At 42.6% G+C, this 26,244-nt stretch overlaps 1 protein-coding gene across 34 annotated transcripts in view; it reads left to right on the forward strand.

Annotated features, from left to right (window-relative positions):
• DST (dystonin) overlaps nt 1-20,097 on the forward strand; it is a 524,163-nt gene extending 504,066 nt beyond the window's left edge. For 15 of the 34 annotated variants that reach the window (XM_060403014.1, XM_060403015.1, XM_060403016.1 and 12 more), the window contains 14 exons: nt 190-333; nt 1,007-1,195; nt 2,528-2,657; nt 4,497-4,660; nt 5,777-5,939; nt 7,438-7,592; nt 7,764-7,838; nt 8,836-8,853; nt 11,712-11,829; nt 12,956-13,027; nt 13,967-14,166; nt 14,749-14,859; nt 17,518-17,641; nt 18,839-20,097. In XM_060403014.1, the coding sequence (XP_060258997.1) occupies nt 190-333; nt 1,007-1,195; nt 2,528-2,657; nt 4,497-4,660; nt 5,777-5,939; nt 7,438-7,592; nt 7,764-7,838; nt 8,836-8,853; nt 11,712-11,829; nt 12,956-13,027; nt 13,967-14,166; nt 14,749-14,859; nt 17,518-17,641; nt 18,839-19,101 (1,926 nt within the window). In that variant the 3' untranslated portion in view covers nt 19,102-20,097. The remainder of the gene's footprint in view (nt 1-189; nt 334-1,006; nt 1,196-2,527; nt 2,658-4,496; nt 4,661-5,776; nt 5,940-7,437; nt 7,593-7,763; nt 7,839-8,835; nt 8,854-11,711; nt 11,830-12,955; nt 13,028-13,966; nt 14,167-14,748; nt 14,860-17,517; nt 17,642-18,838) is intronic. The other 19 variants (XM_060402997.1, XM_060403003.1, XM_060402998.1 and 16 more) reach the window with 7 other exon arrangements.
• The last annotated feature ends 6,147 nt before the right edge of the window (nt 20,098-26,244 follow it).

Raw genomic sequence — 26,244 nt, forward strand, 5'->3', positions numbered from 1 at the left:
ATTTTGAGAGTGGGTTAGAAGATGCTTTTTCCGATTTCTGTGCCTCCCCTCTCTCAGTTCCTCATCAGTGAACGATTTCCAGCTGTGAATAAATCAGTTTAAGTTCTTGCTTGCTGGTTTAGCTCTGTGAGTCCAGTGGGCACTGCCTGAGTTTTGGTTTCAGCCTGCGCACGTTTGTTTCTGCTGCAGGAGTTCATGAAGAGACTGGAGGAGAAGCGTGCCGCCCTCAACAAAGCCACCAGCATGGGGGACTCCATCCTGGCCATCTGCCACCCCGACTCCATCACCACCATTAAGCACTGGATAACCATCATCCGGGCCAGATTCGAGGAGGTGAGTGCGCCGCAGGCCATGTGTAGGGCAGCAGGAGCTGTGAGAGTCAGGGTGAGGGGCTGTGCACACTTGGGCAATTGATGACGCCTTTAAGGCTGTGGGCACCTGGAGGCTTGCATCCTTTATGAGACCATTCCTCTGGGTGTTACCTGTCTCTGCCACCCACTTTTCTTGAAGAAGTTACAGGCATTCTGCAGCTGTGTCCCTGAAACATGAAAAGGCAAATACTTGGTAGAACTTTCTGTCCCATTCTGCTTCATAGCTGCAGAATAGGTCTTTCAGAGCCGTCTATACTTGTGGAAAGAACTGCACACGCAAGTGGATTAGTTTTGTATTTAAGATCTTAGCTACGTTTATTTCCACCCTGTGCTCCATGGAGTTAGCATGCATGATCCTTCAGGGGATGTCAGTTCAAACTTAAATTAGAAGGCGAAGGGAAGCCTGGGTGATCGATGGCCGTCGTCCCTTCTGAGGGTGACCAAATGTTGTAAAGGGTTCCCGTATCCTCCACCAGCTGGGTCTCGGGACCATGGATGGAATCTTGAAAGACTGGAAGAGTTATGGGTCTAGCCCAGGGTGATCCTGATGCATGTTTCAATTTTGTGTACTTAACACCCATGAAATCATGCCCTAAGATGGAAGGGAGTGAGAGCAAGGTCTGTTTGTCCATCAGGTGCTGGCCTGGGCTAAGCAGCACCAGCAGAGGTTGGCCAGCGCCCTGGCTGGGCTCATCGCAAAGCAGGAGCTGCTGGAAGCCCTGCTGGCCTGGCTGCAGTGGGCCGAAACCACGCTGAGCGACAGGGACAAGGAGGTCATCCCCCAGGAGATTGAGGAGGTGAAGGCCCTCATCGCGGAGCACCAGGTAACAGACGTCCCCCCAGCCCGCCTCCTCGTGCCTTCTCAGAGGAAGGCCGTGCTGCTTATTTCACTTCTCAGCCCCTCCCCACTGGGTCTGGCTCCACCCCGGCCCTGGAGCTCCTCTCGCTTTGCTGGGGTCTCCCGCCCTTTGCTGACGCTCCTTCCTCTTGGCCCCATCAGGGTGCCCCCCTCAGATGGGCTCTCCCTACCGGCCACCCCCTGTTCCCTTAGCGCGCAGCTCTCCCTGCGTTTCGTCCCCAGGCCCGCCCCTCCCCTCGTGCACCCCGATAGCCGCCTCCCCTCTCTTGTTCACTGGTCCATGTTTGCATCGTCTACTGTCTGCTCTCAGCATCTCACAGGAAGCCCGCCAGTCCTTCAGACACATCTCATCTCAGTGGGAACATACGGTCTCACTCAAAAAAGGTTCAGGTTCAGGTTCGGAAATGATGGGCATCACACTCACCTACTGTTTGCTCATGCATTTCCTTAATATGCATTTATGAAGGTCACTGAGTGTCAGATTGCTTGGCTAAGCAATTAACAGCGCAGTTGTATTTTAATAGAAGTGTAAGATTTCAGTGCCTGTGCGGCCCTGAGGCGTCTCTGGCATCTGCAGTGTTAAAGTGATGAGTGTTCTGCAGGGTGACGCGAACGTGCTTCTTCACTTTCCTCGCTTTTGTCTGCTTCCTCCTTTTCCCATCATTTTTACCAGTCTCTGCCTTTGCCACAGATTTCATATACAGGGACACAAGGTCAGTCATGATCAAAAGTCCAAGGAAATGAGACAAATGGCAAGTTAGACCTTTTAAACATAAACTTGAGCCCGGAGGGCCCTCACTGGTAGAGCCCATTTATTAATAGGGATATTTGAGATGTTTCCACATTTAATGTGAATGCTTTCTGTCACTGTATATCAAAGACATCTTAAACATTTCAGATATGTAGGTGGGATGTGTCCCTAGACAGCCCAGCTGACTCGTTGCTGAGCAAACAGATACTCACTTTGAGATTCTTCAGGGAGAGCCTGGACGCTTGGTCCTGGCCGGTCACAGACAGGTTGTGTTCTTCATACAGCTGCTCCCAGGATGTCTTCAGACGAAAACAAATTGCTTTTGAAACACTGTGCTTACTACCTATAACACCTTGTAGTCTTTAGAAGTAAGTAAATGCTGTATTATGGTGGTTAGATTTTTTTCCCCCTATATAAAACATGCTATTTTGTTCTTTTTCCAGAAATCGTAGTGTGGTTTTTTTATCCTCTCTCTTTTTAATTCATTTCTAAAGATAGTGTTCACTGATGAACTTGTATTTAGCTGGTATCACTGCTTTCTTTCAGACCTTCATGGAGGAAATGACCAGAAAGCAGCCTGACGTGGACAAAGTCACCAAGACCTACAAGAGGAGGGCAGCAGACCCTTCCTCTTTGCAGTCCCACATCCCCGTCTTGGATAAGGGGCGAGCAGGACGTAAGCGCAGCCGTTTCTTTAAAACGAGGATGGGTATACAAGAAAGTTAACTTCCTTTTATTTTGAGTTATGGCTTGACATTGGGACTTCCCTGGTGGCTCAGATGGTAAAGCGTCTGCCTACATGCGGGACACCTGGGTTCAGTCCCTGGGTCAGGAACATCTCCTGGAGTAGGAAGTGGCACCCCACTCCAGTACTCTTGCCTGGAAAATCCCACGGACAAAGGAGCCTGGTAGGTTACAGTCCATGGGGTCACAGAGAGTCAGACAGAACTGAGCGACTTCACCTTCCTCTCACTTGGACATTTTGGAGGCATTGGTGATTCTACACGAGCTGTCAGTAACAAAAAGTTTTCTTGAAAGAAAACATGGGCTACGTATTATTTATCTTAAATAGTATTTATTATTTTAAAACTTATTTTAAGCCCCTTATTTTAAAATAAAGAAAAAGGTAAATCTGTGTGTAACCTTATTTGATCTTTAAGATTAGCCAGAAGAAATTAAAAAGATTTGCAACAAGAACAGAAACCATCACCTCCTTTGAAATGACTCATTCTGCTTCTAGTATGTAAATAACCTTCAAGTGGAATGGAATAGGAATGACCGTGACCTAACTGTTCACTAGTAACCAGTAATCTGATTGATTTTGCTCATGGTCATATGACTTCAGGCTCTATTTACTGACTTCCCAGCCTGTCTTGACCCAACAAAGTGACATTAAATTCAGTAATAGCTTGGATAAGATTTAGAAGATGCACAGTTTATACCAATTTGTGATTTTCTGAATGATGTCTTAGTTAAAAAAAAAAAAAGGTTTTGGGTCTGCCATGGTAAGAAAGTGGTTGGGGACTCTGCACAGACTCTTGGCTGTTCTGTGCCGCACACCTCCCCCCAGCAGCTGGATCATGCAACCTTGGACATGTTATCTAAACCTTTTCTGAACCTCAGTTTTCTCACCCGTAAAAGGGGAGGATTATAACCTCCTTGGGCTGTGGTGAGGATTTGGTTTAACTGCTGTGTGTGAAGTGTTTGGCGTACTTCCTGGACTATTGTTAAATGCTCATTAAATATTAGCTATTGATATCTCTGTACAGCCCCATGGGGGTTAGGAAATCTAGGCAAATCTCAGCTTGGACACTACCTTCCTATGCAAGCTGAGGCCAGTGATGTGTTTTTCCAGATCACAGTGAGCCATTTAGTTCGGTGAGGAAGCTCTGTGACGTTATAGAAGCCTGTGAGTGATAGAAAGAGGGAGGAAGCTTGAAGAGGGTGTTAAGCTGGGACGTGAGCCAGTGTTGGGGGCTCAGCCTCCGCAGGAAGCGGGCCTGGAGGAAGGCCGGGCTGCCTCGCACTGGGTGGTCGGGTTGGGGCTGTTGGGTGTCTCACTGACTGCAGCGCCCCTGACACCACCTGCCTGCACCTGCCATCCTCGGGGCGTTAGCCTCTCAGTCACAGCCAGGCTTCTGGAACCGAGTCACAGACAGCAGTGCCCTGATTAAGTAGCAAAGAGGAAGTGGCAGGGTGCTTCTTTGGAACTCAAGTGGCACAGAATTGAGGTTGAAAAGTGTTTGAAGCGTCAGTGTAATGAGAGAGCGTTCTAGTACTTCAGGGCTCTTTGTCAAGATATGTTAAAATGCCTCTGTCTCTGAACAGCATGTGAGCCCTGTTAAGTAAAACGCATTTGGACCCTGATACCGCACTTCACTTCAATCAGAATTTCTCCTCGTCACAGTCAGTAGTGAACTTGATTCACTCTGAATGAGGAGCAGGAGAGGTCAGACCTTAATGCCTTCCAAACCCCTGGAGACTTTGCCATCCTAATCAAGTTGTGTTTTAACAGGTAAACGCCTCCCAGCCCCAAGCTTCTATCCCTCTGGATCACAGACGCAAATTGAAACCAAAAATCCCAGGGTCAACTTACTGGTGAGCAAGTGGCAGCAAGTCTGGCTTCTTGCCTTAGAAAGAAGGAGGAAGCTTAACGACGCCTTGGACAGACTGGAGGAGGTGAGGAGGCTCGTGTTTGGCTCCATATGGGCATTTGCCCCCATTCACACAGTGCCAAAATCTTGATTTTTTTCTGACATTTCTGGTAATAAACTCTTGATGTCAGAGTGCATATTTTATTAATATCTCTAAAATTAATGCTGCAAGTGTGACTGTTTCTGTGGGGGGGGAAAACCCCTGATAGATGGGCTTTGGATTTAAGGGATCAAAGTCAAAAACAGATACGTTGTAACATAATCAAAAAGTTGCCGCCTTAGGAAAAGGTCTGGTTTGATATGTTTGCTGGCACCATCACCTAGCAACTGTAATCATTTATAATGCAGATCTTTTAATTATACATACTCTGATCTGAGGCTGTTAGAGTTTCAGATTCTGGAGTTGGTGAATGTTTAAAAGGTGGGAGTTGAGAGCACCTGGTGGCAGAGAGCTCGAAGGGTTAAATGGGTCGTGCTGAGCCGGGCCTGCTCCCCAGGGGCACAGAGAATGACTTTGCTGTTACCAAAAGAATTCCTGTTTGACATTTTGAGTTTTGTTTCTTCTGGAAAGTAAAGAACAGAACAGTGGCAGTAATGAAATAAACTTTACAGGATAAGCACTGAGGCCCCCTTTGCAAGATGATGTCTCTCTCGGAAAGAACGAGCTGTGTGTGTTGTCCAGGTGATCATCAAAAGCAGCGTTAATCATATTGTTTAAGATAGAATTCTTGCTATCTAGAGCAGCAGTCCCCAACCTTTTTGGCACCAGGGATCGATTTCGTGGGAGAGGATGTTTCCGCAGACTGGGGTTGGGGGTGGTTTCAGAATGATTTAAGCACGTCGTTACACTTAGTGTGCACTTGACTTCTGTTGTTATTGCATAAGCTCCGCCTTAGCTCATCAAGTAGTAGATAGATCCCAGAGATTGGGGGACCCTTGAATCCAGAGGATCATTAAAAATAATGGTAATTCATATTATATAAGATAAATTTTTTTTCTGAAGGACCATTAAAAATAACGTTCATATCATATAAGATAAAATTTTTGTGGTCTAGAGGATCGTTAGAAATCACACTCACGTTGTGTAAGACGTAATTTGAGCACAGTCGTCACTCAGCAAAATGCCTCTTGCCCTTTTCAGCTTAGAGAATTTGCCAACTTTGACTTTGATGTCTGGCGCAAAAAGTACATGCGCTGGATGAACCACAAGAAATCTCGAGTGATGGACTTTTTCAGGAGGATCGATAAAGATCAAGATGGGAAAATAACCCGGCAAGAGTTTATTGATGGAATCCTTTCCTCAAGTAAGTCCCATGTGAGATGGCCAGAATGAATGTAGTTTTTTTAAGAAAATGAGCACAGTTTAAGTTTTGGAGCCAGGAATCTTGTGTTACTTATAAGTAATTAGCATCACCTTTAAATTTGACTTTGAAATCATTGCCCTCAAAACACCAAAAAACTGATCTTGGTTAAAATGTATGGCTTTGGAGGCAGGCGCACTTACTAATTGTGTCACCACAGATGAACTGGCGGTGGGTAACCAGGTTAATAATTCTTAATTCTCAGATGGTGTTGCCTGGCATAAAATGGGCTGTCAGTAAATGCAAGGCAGTCCCTGTTTTTTGTTGTAGTCCACATTCTAATCTGATATTGTCATTAGTAGGAAATTACAAGGCTATAAAAATTCTTAAAGTACGTGCCCCCTTCTTGTTGATAGATTAGTTTGATCCTCTGTGATTTCTCTGGCAGAGGTTACCGGAAACCATTCTCAAAGTAAGTTTCACGTAAATTATTCCGTAAGTGGTACTTGAACCATATGAAATTTGCTAATCTTAAATAGTTTTTAGCCTAGAAAAATAGCCACTTCAAAGGATTCAGATAGTAAATAAGGGTAAATTTAGGCCACATATATAGTGATTGTACTTAGGTTACATAAATCAGGGTTTTCTCTTTTTAAAGATTTTATTATATTTGATCATGCTAATCATTTAACTGGCCACACTACAATTCAGATGTACAACCAAGAATGTCTCAAGGCAGAATTAACAAGTTAATGCTACTTACTTTTTTTTTTAAGACTTAAACCTTTGGGGGGACTTCCTGGTGCCCGCCCCCCCCGGGTGGGGACTTTAGTTGGCTAAAACTCCGCATCTCCACTGCAGTGGTCATAGATTCCATTCCTGGTCAGGGAACTAAGATCCTCCGAACGACCCATACGAGGAGGCAAAAACAAAAACGAGAAAACCCACACAAATCTTGTTTGTAAAATTTTATTGTAAGTGGAAGGTCTTACCAGCTTTCATTGGGAGTAGAGTGTACTGAGAATATCTTAATTATTAGTTGTATGTGGAATCTAAACGAAAAGTCAAACTCACAGAAACAGGGCAGGAAAGTGTTTGGCTGGGAGTTGGGGGAGAGGCTGGTATGAGGGTACAAATTTCCAGATATAAAACAAATAAGGCCTGAAAATGTAATGTATGACTATGGTTTATGTGTATATATATATATGTATGTATGTATGTTTGGTTATATATGTATAACATATATGTATATATGACATGGTGACTATGATTGATAACATGTATAGATTGGAATTTGCTGAAAGAGTAAAACTTACTCTTACCCAAAAAAAAGGGCAAAAGATAAATGTGTTAGGTGATGGGTGTGTTAACTAGATGAGAGGACTCCCTCCACAGTGTACATATATCGCATTATTATGGTTGCATCTTAAATATCTTGCAGTTTCATTTGTCAGTGACTGCCTCAATAACGCTACTTAATTATTGTTTTGAAACTGTGAAGAGTTCCCTACCAGCCGCCTGGAGATGAGTGCGGTTGCAGACATCTTCGACAGAGATGGAGACGGATACATCGACTACTATGAATTTGTAGCTGCCCTTCACCCAAATAAGGATGCATACAAACCCATCACTGATGCTGACAAAATCGAAGATGAGGTACTGCTTACCTTTATACCGCTTGCAGCAGTCACCTCATGTTCTGCCCAGATGCCCTGCACAATTGATGCTGCTGCTTTATTCCCACGTTCCCTTGTCGCATAAAGGTTCTAAGGGTGCCTTGATGTACTATTAACATTAGAGTGACTGTTTTATCATTGCTCTTGGCAGGTGACAAGGCAGGTGGCTAAGTGCAAATGTGCCAAACGATTCCAGGTTGAACAGATTGGAGATAACAAATACAGGGTAAGTTTCCAAAATAGCTGTGAGGTCTGCTTAAAGGATGAGAATTGAAAGTGTGGTCTGCATTGCTTCCCAGGAGTGCTAATGACTTATTTTTACCATCTATCAAAGGGTACTGGTATGTGAGATTCCAGCTTTTATAACTTTAAATGATATGAAGATAGCTTGTTGTATATTAGGACATATCTTTGACATGTACAGGATGTCCATTCAAGGCGAAAAATATTGAGAGGAAAACACATCTTGTATATTTAGGTTGCTTAATATTACTTTATAATCTATTTTATTATGATTAGAGGTAAGTTGTCATACTTTCAGTAACAAAACTATTCCAAGACAGGAAACAAAATTAAAATGTTGAATTGTTTTTATAAATGTGGTAAGAGGCAGTTTGTCCTCTGATGCAGAAATTTTTTTTTAAATTTAAATCTCAGTAATTCAGTTCACCTTCTTTCAAAACAATTACTTGAAAGCACTTGTTTATCATTTTTTTCCCTCTTTTTTTGAAGCATCTCTTATTTGTAGTAGCTAGATAGGAAATGTGCTGGGTTTCCCTGCTATCGTCTGTTACTTACAAATAAAACATTATTCATTTTGTTTTCGTATTTCCGCATTGAAAAACATTCATCTCTTGGGCTGGCCAAAAAGTTTGTTCACATTTTTCCACACGCTGGCGCAGAAAAACCCAAATGAACTTTTTTAGCCAACCCAGTATACATTTGAATTTTTACCTTAAATTTGAAACCCAAAGACTTTCCAAAAACCTTGCATAGAAAATTTTCTGATTATTTGGTTTGAAGTTGGGAAAAATGGGTACCTGCACATCTCTAAACTAGATACTAATCCAGAATCCCAAAGTGTGAGAGAGAGTGAGTGAGTGAGTGAGTGTGTGTGTGTGTGTGTGTGTGTGTGTGTGTGTATGTGTTTTCTGGAGTCATATGAAAAGTTTCCTATTGAACTAATTGTGTCTTTCTTCCATTTTTCATTTTTTTTTTATCAGTTCTTCCTGGGAAATCAGGTATAAACCAGTGGAATGTATTCTCCAGTTCCCAATGGTTTTTTAACTTTAATTCATAGTCATTAAAGCTTGCCCTGGCCCGTCTTTCCCATGCTGTCCCCCTAGCAGCTACAGTGTTGGTTGGCGTGGTGTTTCTGTCAACGCTATAAGGGTCCTTGATCCGGGGCTCCTTTCTGCTTTGTGTCTCACATGAGGAGATTGCCTTCAAGCAGACCAGATAATCAGCCGTAGTTTGGCTAGGCGCAGCGTTGCAGTGCAGCTTTCAGCCCTGTCTTCGATACTCGTGTTCCCACCTGTCATATGCAGCTACTCATCACAGCACAGACTTGACTGTCCACAGTTTCCGTGTGGTCTTGTTGGTGCTTGGCCGTTGAGGAGGAGGTTGCCCCGAGGAGGGCAGTGAGAATAGGGCCAGCCTCTGGCAGTGACCTGGGAGGACAGCTCAGAGTGGTCAGCATGGCACTCGGCCTCGGTGATGGTTTTCTCCGGAGCAGCCGTCGTCCGTGTGCCCTGATTCATCGAGTTAGGGCTTTGTGTTCTGATTAAAGTGTCGCTCTGATGGTCTTAAATGATACGCTTCCCTGTGAGGAACGGTTTCTCTTGTGACTTGCACGAAATCCTAGCCGTGCTTATGCCATTTTGCCCTCAGATTTAAGTTGGAATAGACTGACCAAGATGAGAATTTATAACTAAAGACAAGAGAAGTCATATTTTGGTTTAAACAAGGAAAGTTTGTTTTTTTAACTCTGTGCTTTTGAAAACAGTCATGCTGTTTGTGATACCTGACCATCTGTGTGTGCTAAGTTGCTTCAGTAGTATCTGACTCGCTGCCACCTTGTAGACGACAGCCCAGCAGGCTCCTCTGTCCATGGGATTCTCCCGGCAAGGATGCTGCAGTGCACTGCCATGCCCTCCTCCAGAATATCTGGCCATATCTATAGATATTACTCTGTTCCTCAGTTTCTAAGTCAGATTAGATCTTAAGTTTCAAATTACCAAGTATCATTTACTGCAAGCAAATTATTTTTTCAAATAAAATTCTTAAGTCATTTTGAATAGATGTTTTGAAACCTTCCATTAGTTTGCATAAGAAGTTACTTTCCCTTTCTTGTTATTTTCTAAGTTAGTAATTGTGACAGCATCTTTTATTTTTGGAAAGGATGAAATGACCCCAAAGGTTTAAATCACTGAAAATACAAACAACAACATTATGTATTTTTTCCTTCAATTTAGCTGTTGAAAAAATCAGGGAAATTCTAAAGACAATGGTACCTGTCAGAGAATGCCATCTCAAAATTTAAACTTATTCATATTTAGTATGATGGAAATAAATTGAACTATCATCCTTATAAAATAAATATGTTATTTATATGTGATATAAATATTTATCTATATCCTTAAAGCTTGTTTTCAGTGTAATCTTGGACCGAAAGTGTATGGTCTGATTATCTGGTTCCTTAAGGGTAATTTTCTTTGAATCCCCTCCTTTCCCTTTGCTTATTAGCAGCACCAATTTTTTTCTAACAAATTAAATATGTATTTTGATTTTTAAATTTTAATTTACAGTTCACGAGCAGGTTCAGTTACAGGAGAGTTGAAATCTCAAGGCTTAAAAACCATTTTAGAAAAAGCAGTGTAAAAAGGTTTGATGTGACTGTCTGAGTCCCACTGGTACATTTTACATGCTTTCTGGATCCTTCTGAGTTTCAGGGTCTGGGATGGTTGGCTTTGTTCTAGTGTTCTCTTCCTGAAACTCAGCGTTAAAATTTATGAAAAGCAGCAAATTGTTTCTACTTCAGGTTTTTCTATTTATCTTTCATGAGCCCAAATACTCACAATTGTATGTTCCCTGCCTTAAAAAGAAGCTCTTTATGTCAACTTGACTGTTCATTTTGCTGTGGTATCCGCCAGGTTGGCAACCATGAAATTCAGTCTGGTGGTTTTTTTAAGTTGGTCATGAGCTTGTTAGAAATGATTTAAGGGTATGAAATCATTTCTCATGGGCTTTCATAGTAAATAAACCTTATGATCAGAAACTGCCTGCAGTCTACATGTGTATTCAAGAGTTGAAGAATTTGTAGCGTATCTGAGTGATCAGAGATCCACTGAAAGAGCAGGAAAAGACAAATGCTTCTCAGTGTCAGCAATTTTGATGCATACAGCTTTAAAGAAAGCCTTTTAGATTTAAAAGCTGTATCATTCCTAATGTGTCAGTGTCTGTCCAAATATGACAGTAATCTAAAATGGCACGTTAATCTAGCCTTTAACAAATTAGCCTACCAGATCATTAGTGATGCAGAAATTTTATTTAACTGTGAAATTTTTATTAGTCACGATCATTTATTGTCTCTTTCGTGAAGTCAGAACTGCTTAGAGAAAGCAGATGAGTTTATAAACATTTCCGCCACAAATTTCCAACAGCTTTAGGTGTAAGAGGAAGTTTTCATGAAGAAGAATCAGAGTTTATTAAATTTTCTTTAGGATCATGTTACCTCCTGGAAGCCCCAGGAGACTGGATCAGTGGTTATTTTCATGGCTGTGTTTAATCTCTAGAAACATTCTTCAGTTACTTCTTTACTAATGTTATTTCTGTCGTAAGAAAGAAAAATCATTTTTAGAAGAAAGCTTCAGGATTACACGTGATAACCTTCGTCATCTCTTTTTCACCCTGTTTCCTCTGGGCTAAATCAGCATGCAGCCGTCTAACGCAGATCATGACAAACCCCTCTCTGAGATTTTACTAATCGCTGCGAACTAAGCAAGAAGTTAGAGTTGGTTGCTTATAGCAGATCACACTTCCTGCCTTGGTTGAGATTTACTCTGGACAATTAGAGGGTCTTCTTTCTTCCCCTTCCCAGTTTGGAGACTCCCAGCAACTCCGGCTCGTCCGCATCCTGCGCAGCACCGTGATGGTTCGCGTTGGAGGTGGATGGATGGCGCTCGATGAGTTCCTAGTGAAAAACGACCCTTGCAGGGGTAAGGAGACGCTTACCGTCAGGGTAGTCACTCTGTGCAAGTATGTCCATCTTGTGGTATTTTCCAGCATCAAAAACGTACTGGGTGTACAGTTGAAACTATCACAGCATTGTTAATCAACTATGCTCCAATATATCAAGTAAAACTTGATATATACTCCCAATATATGAAGTCAAACGTTTTTTAAAAAGTTAGCTAAAAATAACTTACTGAGGCTCATTTTGGTCATATATTATTGGGTTGGCTAAAAAGTTCTGGGTTTGCCCGTACGACGTTACGGAAAAACCCAAACGAACTTTTTGGCCAGCCCAATATGATGAATGTTCACGTTGGTCTGTCAGCCTGAAGTTCCCAAAGAACTTGGGGCAATCGTGTAAACTGTGTTCCTCGCTCTTTTTTTTTTTTTTTTTTTTCCTTTTTTTCCACTTCTGGATAGCTAGGAGACTGGGGGATGGGAAACACTAGAACGTATTTTTCTGTATGAGACACCCCGCCATCTGCCGTTTTCAAAATGAGCAATTCTTCCAGCCAAGGACAGAATTTCCTCTGTCATTGAAAAGCAAAGTAAGAGGAAAGAAAATCAAGTGATGAAGATTGAAGATACTGTATAGGAGAAGTTTGAAAGCAAAAGTGTTTCTGAAATTAGGGGGAGGTGAGGAAAGCAGTATTGAAAAAAAATTTTAAACAATAAGCTCCTGATTTGACTCTGAGTTTTGAAGTTTCAGATCAGCGCCCTAAGAAGAGGCACACGCTCAGGCGGGTGGGACTGGGCTCAGGCGGCCAGTCCGCGGGGCCCCCTGCTGGCCACCGTGGGTGATTGCGCCTAAAGGAGTGCGGCAAAAGCAAAGCGCCTTTTGTTGTGTATTTTGGAAACAGTGCAGCCTACGGTAGCACAGCTCCGCTTATGAAACAAGGGAGAAGGCAGAGTGCTCTGGGCGGTTGCCTGAGAAAGGCAGCCTGACCGGGGCGCGGTCTTGCAGGTGCGGTTTCCCTGCCGGGTCAGCCCTGTGCGTGCTTCTCTTCTAAACCGTGCACCAAGGCCCGACCTGAGCAACCTTGGCTGTGTTTCCTCTTCTGCTAACAGTTCTCTTGAATGTGATTGGTCTCCTGTGTCATTTCTTTCCAGTTCATCATCATGGGAGTAAAATGTTACGCTCGGAATCAAACTCTTCAATCACTACTACTCAGCCTACTATAGGTTGGCGACCCCTCTCTTTGCCTCTCCCCCTCTGACCTCTCCTCTTTCCTCCTTTGACATTCTTGCTTTCGTTGTTTGTTTTCAAATAACGCGCTTCATCCATCACGTATGGCTTAACTCACATCCAACTGAGCTGGTGCTTCCAAATTGAGGCTCTCGACATTGGACGCCCTTCCAGTGTTGCAGACGCAGGGGCTGCGTCCGTGATCAAACGCAGGCCAATGCCCTACACGCGAGGCTCTGGCGGCGCCTCAAGAGCACGTGCACGTGTGTTGGTCTGAGTATTGAATCATGGATGACCTCCCAGATCCTGGGGTCTGGCGTTTGTTATTTTGCATGTTGTAAAACCAGGTTTTTAAGGCATAAAATAAAAATACCAGCCGCCTTCTTGAAAGTGAAAAACCCTAAAGTTTATGTGTTGTCATCATGATTAATAACCCATCTCTCATTCTGTATAACTGTTCAATTAATCCTGATGGTGAAATATTGCTCTCAATCTCCTGACCTCAGTAGTAGCTACAAAAGCCATAGTCCCTGCCTCCCTGGTCCCCTTGGGGTGGGGATGGCATAGGGAAACACTGCAGGCATCAGTAGCGGGTGGATTAACAGTATTTGAGCATGAGCTTGTCATTTTCATGCTGACTCTCTCTTTAATAGTGGTTCCTCTCGCTGGTGTCTAGTGTTAGAATAAACACACTTTTATTATTTTCTTCCCCCAACTTACTTGTATCCAAAAGGAATGCATTGTAAAGGAATGCATTTGACTTTTTGTGATGCTGAGTTGGAGTTGGCATGGCAAAAAGGTGTTCTTGCAATCCTCCACGTGGTCTGTGGTGCCCGGTGGCGATTTTTCCCCACACACGACTGAGCCTCTCTTTTTTTTTTTTTTTTTCCCTTCCTCTTTTGTGTGTGTGCCTTGTCACATGTTCCACCATCCAGCTAAAGGAAGGACGAACATGGAGCTGCGTGAGAAGTTCATCTTGGCGGATGGAGCCACTCAGGGCATGGCTGCCTTCCGGCCGCGGGGCCGGAGATCCAGGCCCTCGTCCCGGGCGGCCTCACCCAACCGGTCCACGTCCGTGTCCAGCCAGGCCGGCCAGGCCGCCTCCCCGCAGGTCCCTGCCAGCAGCACGCCCAAGGTAGGACGCGTTTTCTTCTCCTGCACACTCCCCGTCTAAAGCAGCAGTCCCAGCCTCTGGGATCTAATGTCTGACGTTCTGCGGTGAAGCTGCTGTAATCATAAATAGGAATAGAGTACGCAGTTCATGCAGTGCTCTTGAGTCATTCCTAGACCAGTCCCTGGTGCCAAAAAAGGTTGGGGACTGCTGTGCTAGAGTCTGCTTTTCCGTGTTTGGGGTTCCTAGAATTTGCAGGACCAGCTTTCTTCAGATGTGTCCCTTGTCACAATATGGAAGATGCAGGATTAAATGTGTGTGTGTGTGTGTGTGTGTGTGTATTTTTTTTTTTTTTTTTTTGGTATGCCTTTGCCTTGTGGCCCATATAGAGACAGTCTGTTTGGAGACTTTCATACCTTTTAGACTGGTTTTTCTGTTTAAAGCTTCATTCATGTTTTTGGTGTGTATGATTTGCCATCAGACCTTTCCGTTTGTTTTTAATGATGATCATTCTTACTGCAAAATGAGTGGCTGTGAATCTCTCTTTCCATGGCTTTGCTTTTTATCTTCCATCCTTCACGTTTGATTTGCCATTGTTCCATACAGATTCTCCATCCTTTAACACGCAATTATGGTAAACCCTGGTTGACAAACAGCAAGGTGTCAACTCCCTGTAAACCAGCTGAGTGCCCTGACTTTCCCGTGTCATCTCCAGAGGTATCGTAAGGCCCCAGATTCCAGCCTAACAGCTGCCTTTAACTGACTATCACCCACTAGCCCTGCTGCACCTCCCCCTTGATAACTGCACTTTTGACAATACTGTGTCTTTTTAAAGACTTCTGTGTAATACGTCTCAACCCAGCATTTCTAGGCAGACACAAGAGTAAGGGGTCGACAGAAAAGATGGCTTGTAGCTCCTTAACCTTGCCACCACTGCGGGCTCTTGATCGCTTTTGCTTTTGTTCTCTTGCTCTTACTTACTTTTGCTTTTCTCCCCTGGGAGAGTGAAGTACAGGAGACTATACCCAGACCTGAGTCCAGTTTCTTTTCAAGCTGATGGTATCCTTCTGCTTCTAGACATAGTTTCGGCAGGAAGTACTGTAATCCTTTTTGGGAGAGAGTGAGAGGCAGTGTTATTTGCAAGAGAATGACTTAAAAGAATGTGGATTGAGTGTTCTCTCTGGACAAGGTCCTTCTGACTGTCTGGTATGTTTACTTCTGTCCAAGAACACTGGGTGGTTGAGACAGCCTTTTAGTCATCAGTGCAGGAGGTCAGGGGCTCAGGCAGACACAAAGTTCTCTCTCTTTCTCAAAAGGTGTGTATCTTTGTTAGACTTAATGATTTTTAGTCAGTGTGCTCTTTTATAAATGACATGCTCTATGGGGATAAGATATTTAGGTGATATAAGATTTGCCAAGATTAACTCCTATATCAGATCATTTATGTTCAACTGGAAGTCAACCATATGTCTTTTAAAGAAACTTCTCTTTAAAATGATAACCATAGGTGTGTATTTGAGCAGAATCACAAGAATTGGGTGGGGGAGAATCTCTAAATAACTCTTCCTGAAACAAGGGAGGTATTTCATAGTAAAGGCAAGGACTCTTGGATGCAAGTAAGTTAGTACCTCTTGAAAGCCTTTTATGCTTTTCCAAAACTCTTACTTACGTATTATTTAACCCTCACACCCATAATGAGAGGCAGGCAGGGGAAATATTGCCCTCCTGAGACTGGAACGATGTAAATGGAAATTGCTGATGGAGGTAGAATCGGGCACAAACCAGTCCTCTTCCCCCAGCCCCTCGACCCTCTCCCTTCCCCTGAGTGAGTGATGTGGTTTAGTAACACATGTTCTGTCTCAAGGTGTCACTTCTGATGGATCTGTTGTGGCCAGAACTGAAAGCAGAGGAGGGAACCTTACGTGAAACATTTGTTTTACATATTTAGGGCTATGCTACTCCATTAGTTCAAGTTTTTAAAAAGTGGGAACTCCCCCACACACACCAAATTAAAGTCCTTAGGTAATAGAAAACTAGGTATGATTTCAAGTAGCCTCATGAGACGAAACAACAGTATTCTTCCATGGAGGAGTCTTTCAGAGGATGGAGTAGCTTTGTGATCATAAAATCAAGCGCGTCAAGGCACCTGACGAGTGCTTTTGGTGTTCCGGGGGCAGGAACTGTCACCTCGCATAATATGTTTCATCACCTGCGAGTCCTCACTCTCTCTTGCATTGCTGAGATTCTAAGTTAGGGATTTAGCTGGAGCAGAGCTGTCAGACTTCATTTGGGGAAGTTACTGCCCTCCTCAAGCCCTTCTCTTTCATCATTGTGAAAAAGTGATTAGGTAAGTGTGAGGATTGTTTGTGGTTAGGTGTGTGATAATATTTTGAACACTCAAGTAATCTATGAATTCTGTTTACATTCTATACTTAAATATATAGAGAGTATGTAAATTTGTTATGAATATCACTAATATTAACAAATTGCAAGTCTGATGTATCAGGAGGTCTTACATATGCTTTATTAAACATTTAAAAGTATTTGATAAAGGAAAATTAATTTTAAAAAGCACATACAATTATATAGATTTATTTCCTCCAGACAGCTCCCTGACTGTGAGCTCATTGAGGAATGTGATATCCTTATACTTCTCAGGAGATTTGTTTTTTCTTTTTTTAACTTTGGGAGAATTTCAAATGTTGTAGTGATGAAGAAAAAGTGCAGTGATTTAGACTTATAAAAATTTCATAGTTGTGACGACTTGAATGCTTGTAAGAATTTTAAGAGAATCATCCTAAAATGTTGCCTAGGTATCTTGTGTGTAAGGACCATAGAAGGTGATAGGGCCAAGAGATAAAAGTGACATCTTACAAATTAATAAAATGTCACTTTGGGGGGCCATTTTGTTTGTTTAAATGATGGCTGTCTAAGCATTTCTTATTTTCTTTCTGTTCTGTTTATTTCTGTCTTGGTCCCTAAAAGCCTTGCAAGCAGCAGATAATCCAAACACAGTTTTTCAGAGCCCCATCTTCTCTCTGTACCATGCAATCACCATCCTCTTTTTTTGGCTGAGCTCTGAACCCTGTGGTATTCACTGACTATCTGAGAAATACTAACATACTCACAGTTTGTTGCCTCCATTTTCATACCTTCTCTCCGACATGGACTCATCTCCTTTAGAGGGTTCCCTCTGAATGCTGGGAGAGAACAAGAAGTTAGTAGGTGGGACCCGAGTGCCTTGTTTAGCCGGTAGGCTGTCCCCTCCACCTCCACAGTGTCAGCGGAGGGTCCCCACAGCCTGCGAAGTGGTTTCGGTGGAGGATCCCGGGACAAACGCGGTGTCTGAAGTGTCTTTTCCCTGACTAACCACAGGGGACGCCAATACAGGGAAGCAAGCTCCGACTTCCGGGATACTTGTCAGGGAAGGGCTTCCACTCCGGGGAGGACAGCGGCTTGATCACCACCGCAGCTGCCAGAGTGCGGGCCCAGTTTGCCGGTGAGTCTGCGGTGTTCCCTCCCTGATGTGATCTAAAGGTGAGAGTCCCATTTCTTCCTAGTCAGGGAAGACGAACTGACGCTGCTACGTGCTTCTGAAATGACAGGTGGTCCCAGTCATCCATTTAAAGTAGGGGATCAATGAGCCAGGGGAATAAGGGACTCAAAAATTCCCTTTCAGAAAGCACCAGAGAAAGATGAGAGAGTGACTGTGAAATCAGAGAAAAGCTACAACAGGATGTACCCCTTGAGGCCAGAAGGTCTGGCCTCCTTTGCTGCTTGATAATTGCGCTGGGCTCTGTTTTGGGTGGTTGGAAAAGCCCAGCCACTCTGGTTCTGACCCCAGGGTCCTGAGCACAGCAAGCCTCAGTTCAGTTCAGTCACTCAGCCGTGTCCAACTCTTTGCGACCCCATGGACCACAGCATGCCAGGCCTCCCTGTCCATCACCAGCTCCCGGAGTTTACTTAAACTCAGGTCTGTTGAGTCAGTGATGCCATCCAACCATCTCATCCTCTGTTGTCCCCTTCTCCTCCCGCCTTCAATCTTTCCCAGCCTCAGGGTTTTTCCAATGAATCAGTTCTTCGCATCAGGTGGCCAGAGTGTTGGAGTTTGAGCTTCAACATCAGTCCTTCCAATGAACACTCAGGACTGATCTCCTTTAGGATGGACTGGTTGGATTTCCTTGTGGTTCAAGGGACTCAAGAGTCTTTTCCAACACCACAGTTCAAAAGCAGCAATTCTTTGGCGCTCAGCTTTCTTTATAGCAAGGCGGAAGCTTCTTTAAACAAAGCTTTTGTCTTCCGTTCCCCTCTGCTTTGAATCCCTTATCTGCAGGTAAGACTTGCGCCAAGTGCGTGCTGTGTATTTGCACTGCACGCGTCCCTAGGGCAGACCTGCCGCACTTCGGAAAACACAGTCTCCAGTTCAGCACGTCTAATCCTTCCATCTGTGTCTAGTCAGTGGAATTCCTGTTTAAGTGGGATGGCCCCCAACCTCCACTTTGTGTGTGTATCCAGATTTTTGTATATTTTATCCACGTAAGGGTCGCAGCAAGGCCATAAACCCCACAGGTGTTGCCTGAGCACCTCCTGGGATCCAGCAGACCAGCTGAGATTGAATGTGGTGTTGAGCTTCGAGAAACGGTGGCAGTGGGGCGCAGAGGGCAGGATGACCTGTCTGTGCCCTCTCTCTCCTCAGATCCCAGGAGGACGCCGAGCCGACCCGGGAGCCGGGCCGGCAGCAAAGCCGGCAGCCGGGCCAGCAGCCGCCGCGGCAGTGACGCCTCGGACTTCGACATCTCGGAGATCCAGTCCGCGTGCTCCGACGTGGAGACTGTCGCCCCCGTACACAGGCCTACGCCCCGAGCAGGTTCTCGGCCGCCTGGAGCCAAGCCTTCCAAAATCCCCACGCCCCAGAGGAAGTCACCTGCCAGCAAACTGGACAAGTCCTCCAAGAGATAGTGCAGTTGGTTCCGCTGTGACCCTTCCTGAAGCCTTTACTATTTAAGTCTGAAAGATGTAACATATGATGTAGAGATTATTGTGAAATATTGCAAGAGGTGAGTTTAAAATTCTGCAGATGGCCTTATCTGTGTATTTGTCTTTTTCTTTCCTCTGTATGATTTTGGGTCAGATAGTCTGGGGTTGGACTCACACCCTCTGTGAGGCGGGAGAGAGTGTTTGACAGGCACAGAGGTTCCTACATTGAGCACACGGTACCTGAAGGTAAGTCCACAGCCTCCCAACAGCCAGCCCTCCACTGGGCGCTAACGTGAAGGATACCTCATGACACGCCCCTGCTTCTCTGGAAACCCCAAAAAGCCAAAAGACACCCCCAGGGATCTGTTCCGAGATGATGTCAATGTAAACTGCAAGATTGGGGGCAGAGAGACAGACACACCCACCACGGTTCTTATCCTCCTACCTGACAGAGAGCTCACAGGAAGCTTCTTTCTGCGCCTTCCCATGCTCTGAGACTCCCAGACTCTTGTGCGTTTCTGCGCCCATGGCTTCACCCGAGGCCAGAGGCCACCTGGACCTGAGACCTAGTATCCTGTAAGAGTATCATCATAAAATGCATTCATCTAAATGTGAGGTTTTCTTTTGCTTGAGTGGACAGTAGCACCTGTACCATTGAACTCATTTTGTATCCAAGCAAGTTTGCTTGCAGAAAAGCTATGAAATAAAATATGTCCCTTAACTACATTGCTATGGAATTAATTTTTTTCCCCAGGGAAAAAAAACAAATCGGTGTATTTTTTTATGAGCAAATATCCATTTGGAGTGACCAAAAGAGACTTAAAAATGGGTTTATTTTGATTTTCTCATCTGAAATAATCATGTTCTGGTATTATATCTATATTTAATAAATATATACCTTTTAATTTATTATGTATACTCACATACTATAGAAAGATATTATTATAGTATGCATTTAATAAAACATATTCACTTGAACATATGGAATAACTGATTCTTTAAAGTGAATTTTTTCCATTTATTTGTTTTAGATAAATGTTACATGGATGATCTCTCTTGAGTCAACAGTGTGATAGGCTGAGTTTGGGGGACAGAAACACAAGGATATAATATATAATGAACAAATGATAAAAATTAACAGTCATTCTGCTTTTAATTCAAAAGTACCAACCATGTGCCAGCCTCTCTTGGTGACACTGAGCCTACAGGGTCCCCAGCCCTCTTCTCTTCAAAAGGGGAAAAGTTAATAAATCACTAAAAGATATGAACTGAAAGCAGGGAATGTATGACAAGGTAATGTAGTTATATCCTTTTAGCCTGTGTTCATTTAAGAATCAAATGGTAGAGTTTTATTAAAAATGGCATCAAATATGATTAGAAGGACGGCAAATGGTTCCTTTGGAACCGTGACCAGTTATGACTTCTCTCGTGACATTGTCAATTTATTTCACCAAGTGGCAGTGGTGGTGGTCAGGTTCAAGGTGATAATCATGTTTTCCTCACATGGCCTTTATCATGGAGGACCTGGAGTCTCCACGGACAGAAATTCAGTACCACTTTCAAGGGACAAAAACTTCCTTCTCATGGGCCTCAAGTGTGTGCCTTTGATGGGAAGCGTAGTTCTAACCTAAGAGATCATGTGTTATAATTCATGCATTTGATTGTAAAAAAGTCATCTGAGAAGGCAGTTGAAGTTCTTGCTCCTTTGATGCTTTGAATATGCTTACATGCCCAGAGGCAAATTTAAGAACACAATTTTATCTCAGCTTATTTGAATGCTGCCCCTGTTAAAGAGCTAGGGATATTGCCTTTTTGTAGCAGAAAAATACACTTTGGTTTAAAATATTCCTGAGAGTCTTTGGGAGCTGTTCCCAGTTACTAGCAGCAGCCTTGTGGGGAGCTTTTCACTCCCTGATGTCTGATGTTTATTTCCTCTTGAATGCTCGTTTTCTGGAGCCTCATCCTGACTTCTGAGGTCCTCCTATAATCTGTCCTCCTCCCCCCTATGTACATTGCCTTCTCTTTTCCTCTTCTTTTTGTCTTTTTGTATTCTTTCCTTCTTCTTATTTAAAAACCATGACATTGGAATGACTCGCAGCACTAAAAATCACTGTAAAGACTGGGTCTGTTAAAGATAAATTGCGGCCAGTTAAGAACTTTAAAAGACCTGCAAAACAGAGACAGACTCACAGACATAGAGAACACGGTGGTGGTTGCCGTGGGGGTGGGGGTGGGAAGGGAAGGACTGGGAATATGGGGTTAACAGATGCAAACTATTATACATAGGATGGATAAGCAACAAGGTCCTACTACATAGTACAGTGAGCTATATTCAATATCCTGGAATAAACCATAGTGGAAAAGAATATGACTATAAAACAGAACCAGTGTGCTATACAGCAGAAATTAACATCGTAAATGAACTGTACTTCAATAAAATTTTTTTATTAAGAGTTTATTTGAGCAAAATCCGATTCTAATCTGGCAGCCACCAACCAGAAGTGATTAGGAGTGTTCCACCAGCTGGAGAAAGAGAGCAAGGAAATAGTTGCCTGGCCACCTCTCAGAGCCCCACTGACTTCCCACAGTCGTCGGCTGTCCTTAGGCTTTGATCTCATAACCTTGGTGTTATGGACTAGATTTGCAGGACCGCCTGTTTTTTGGTTCACTTTCAGTGCCTTCTACAGATGTCAGGATAGAGGAATTGGCCCTAGGGAAAGGGACATGCCTTTTGAGCAGGAAGGACTGGAAAAAATAAGGTGGTTAGCATGGGAACTTACACAGTGCTGTACATCAGTTATGTCTCAGTAAAACCAGACGGGAGAGAAATTGAGGCAGTTACGTTACCTAACTACGCTGACTGACTGCTCTCAGCAAATTAGAAGCAACGGTGTCTTGCTTAATGAAAGCGCCATAGGTTACGATGTTTCAAGGTTATCAGCCAAAGAGTTTTGAAATAGTTGAGACCAGGACAGATCTACAGTTACCCGGATCTACAGAGTGCAGCCTGCTGTAGGAATGCAGGGTTAATTGAAAGTTAAGAGCTGACAAAATGTTTACAGACAAGTAAAAGCTAGAAGAATTCAGCACCACCAAACCAACTGTATAACAAATGCTAAATGAACTTTTCTAGGTGGAAAGGAAAAGGCCACAACTAGAAACAAGAAAATTACAAAATGGGAAAGCTCACCAGCAAAGGCAAGCATATAGTAAAAGCAGGAAATCATCAACACACAAATATATCAAAACCAGGAATCATAAGAGGAGGAGAGTACAAAGGCATGATGCTTGAAATTGAGAGATCAACTTAAACCAAATTTTATATATACACCAAATTATATATATATATATGTATTTGTGTCTGTATATACACACATACATACATACTGCTATATCAAAACCTTGTGGTAATCAAACCAAAAATCTACAATAGATACACAAAAAAGAAAACCCAAACACAACATTAAAGATAATTATCAAATCACAAGAGAAGAGAACAAAAGAGGAAGGGAAGATAAAAAGACCTACAAAAATATACAAAGCAATAAAACAACAACATGGCAACTATATATATAGGTAATTACATTAAATGTAGAGAGACTAAATGCCCCAACCAAAAAACATAGACTGCCTGAACTGATTTTTTTTTTTTTTTAATGAGACCCATCTGTATGGTGTCTACAAGAGATCCACTTCAGATTTAGGAACACCTGCAGACCGAAAGTGAGGGGATGGAAAAAGTTATTCCATGCGAATGGAAATCAAAAGGAAACTGGAGTAGCAATACTCATATCAGATAAAACGATTTAAAGACTGCTAAAGAGACAAGGACATGACATTATTATCAAGGGATCAACCCAAGAAGAATACATCATAATTGTGAATATATATGCACCAATATAGGAGCACCTCAATACTTAAGACAAATACATGAAAGGAAATATTGACATTACCACAGTAATACTGGGGGACTTTAACCCATCACATCAATAGATCAGGCAGAAAAAGGAAACACAGGCTTTGAATGATACATTAGACCATATAGGCTTAATTAACATTCATAGAGCATTCCATCTGAAAGTGGCAGAATACACACTTTTCAAGTGCATATGGAACATTTTCCAGGATAGATCACATGCTGGAACACAGTTCAGTCGCTCAGTCATGTCTGACTCTCTCAGACCCCATGAATTGCAACACGCCAGGCCTCCCTGTCCATCACGAACTCCTAGAGTTCACTCAGACTCCTCATGATGCCATCCATCCAGCCATCTCATCCTCTGTCGTCCCTTTCTCCTCCTGCCCCCAATCCCTCCCAGCATCGGAGTCTTTTCCAATGAGTCAACTCTTCGCATGAGGTGGCCAAAGTACTGGAGTTTCAGCTTTAGCATCGTTCCTTCCAAACACAAAGCATTGGTAAATTTAATAAGAAAACTGAAATTTTTGTCAAGCATCTCTTCTGACCACAATACTATGAGATTAAGAATCAGCTACAATTTAAAAAATGCAAAAAACAAATATGTGGAAGTTACTACTATGCTACTGAACAACCAATGGGTCACTGAAGAAATAAAGAGAAAATTAAACAATACCTAGAGACAAAATGAAACCCGATAATCCAAAAGCAATGATGGGCTTCCTGGTGATCCACTATGACTGCATGCTCCCCAAGCAGAGGGCCTGGGTTTGATCCCTGGTCAGGGAACTAGATTCCACGTGCTGCAACTGAGAGTTTGCGCCACAACTGAAAGATACCACATACCACAACTGATGGTCTTGCATGTCACAACTAAGACCTGGTGCAGTCAAATGAGTAAATATTTCAAAATAAAATTTTCAGAAACCTGTAAGATGCAGAAAACAGCTCTAAGACATTTATAGCTATACAAGCTTATCTCAGGAAACAAGAAATCTCCAAACTTAACCTTCAGTTCAGTCGCTCAGTTGTGTCCGACTCTGCGACCCCATGAATCAACAGCATGCCAGGCCTCCCTGTCCATCACCAACTCCTGGAGTTCACTCAAATTCATGTCGATCAAGTCGGTGATGCCATCCAGCCATCTCACCCTCCGTCATCCCCTTCTCCTCTTGCCTTCTATCTTTCCCAGCATCAGGGTCTTTTCAGATGAGTCAGTTCTTCGCATCAGGTGGCCAAAGTATTGGGGTTTCAGCTTCAGTCCTTCCAAAGAATATTCAATTTCCTTTAGTATGGACTCATTGGATTTCCTTGCAGTCCAAGGGACTCTCAAGGATCTTCTCCAACACCACAGTTCAAAAGCATCAATCATTGTGATGCAACAAGTTAACAAACTGAAGAACAAAAAATATGGTCATATTAATAGATGCAGAAAAACACTGCAGGCAGCCAGATGCCAATTAGCTGAACAGTCTAGAAGAAATGGAAAAATTCTAAGGTACAGTCACCTAAGACTGAACTAGGAAGAAATAGAAAATATACCTAGATCAGTTACAAATATTGAAACTGAATCTATGATTTATAAACTCTCAACAGATGAAAGCCTAGGACCAGATAGCTTCACAGGAGAATTCTATCAAACGTTAAAAGAAGAATTAATGCCAATCCTTCTGAAACTATACCCCAAAATTGCAGAGTAAGGAATACTTCCAAACTCTTTCCATAACAAACATCACCCTGCATCACCAAAAAAAAGAAAATTATAGGCCAATCTCACTGATGAACATAGACACAAAATTCCTCAACAAAATACTAGCAAACCAAATCCAGCAGTACATTAAAAGGATCAAACACCATGATCAAATGGGGCTTATTTCAGAGATGGAAGGATTTTTCGACACCAAATCCAGCAATCTGTGATGAAACAACAAACTGAGGAACAAAAAATATGGTCATATTAATAGACGCAGAAAAAGATTTTCGTAAAATTCTACATCTATTATGACAAAAACTCTCCAGAAAGGGGATATAAAGGGAACATACTTCAGCATTATAAAGGCTTATATGAAAAGTCTGCAGTCAACATCATACTCAGTGGTGAAAAAGTGAAAGCATTTCCTCTAAAATCAGGACCAGTACATGGATATCCACTCTTGTCACTTTTATTCAACATAGGTTTGGAAGTCCTAGCTTTGGCACTCAGAGAAGAAAAAGAAGTAAATGTTATCCCAGTTGGAAAGGAAGAAGCAAAACTGTCAGTATTTGCAGACAACATGATACTATACATAGAAAATCTTAAAGACACTACCTGGAAACGAGCTCATCCATGAATCTGCTAAAGTTATGATACAAAAATTAATACACAGAAACCTCTTGTATTTCTATATGCTAACAACAAAAGATCAGAAACAAGAAATTAAACAAACACTCTAACTAAGGAGATAAAAGACCTGTACCATGGAAACTAAGATGCTGATGAAAGAAATGGAAGATGACTAATGGAAAGATACACCTTGTTCTTGGCCTGGAAGAATTCACACTGTCAAAATGACTATACTACCCAACGTAATCTACAGGTTCAATGCAATCCCTATCGAAATGCCAATGGCATTTCTTGATAGAACAAGATCAAAAATTGCTTTAATTTATAAGGAAACATAAAAGACCTCAAATACCCAAAGCAGTCTTGAGAAAGAAAAACAGAGTGGGAGGAATAAGGATCCCTGACTTCACACAGTACTATAAAGCCACAGTAATCAAACAGTATGGCACCAGCACAAAGACAAACAAATCAATGGAACACAATAGAACGTCCAGAAATAAGTTCACACACTGTTAGTAAAATAATCCATAATGAAGGAGACAAGAATATGCAATGGAGAAAAGACAGTCTCTTCAAAAAGTGGTGCTGGGAAAACTGGAAAGCTACATGTAAAAGAATGAAATCAGAACATTCTCTAACACCCTGCCCCCAAAAAACTCAAAATGGATAAAAGACTTAAATGTAAACCAGACATTATAGAAGTGCTAGAGGAATACATAGGCAGAATACCCTTTGGCATAAATTGCAGCATTACCTTTTTGGATCTGTCTCCTAGAGTAGTGAAAACAAACAAACAAATGGGATCTAATTAAACTTAAAATCTTTTTGCACAGTAAAGGAAACCATAAAACAGACAACCTCTGGACTGGTGGAAAATATTTGTAAG

Source organism: Ovis aries, chromosome 20 (genome assembly GCF_016772045.2).
Source record: "Ovis aries strain OAR_USU_Benz2616 breed Rambouillet chromosome 20, ARS-UI_Ramb_v3.0, whole genome shotgun sequence".
NCBI classification, from domain to species: Eukaryota; Metazoa; Chordata; class Mammalia; order Artiodactyla; family Bovidae; genus Ovis; species Ovis aries.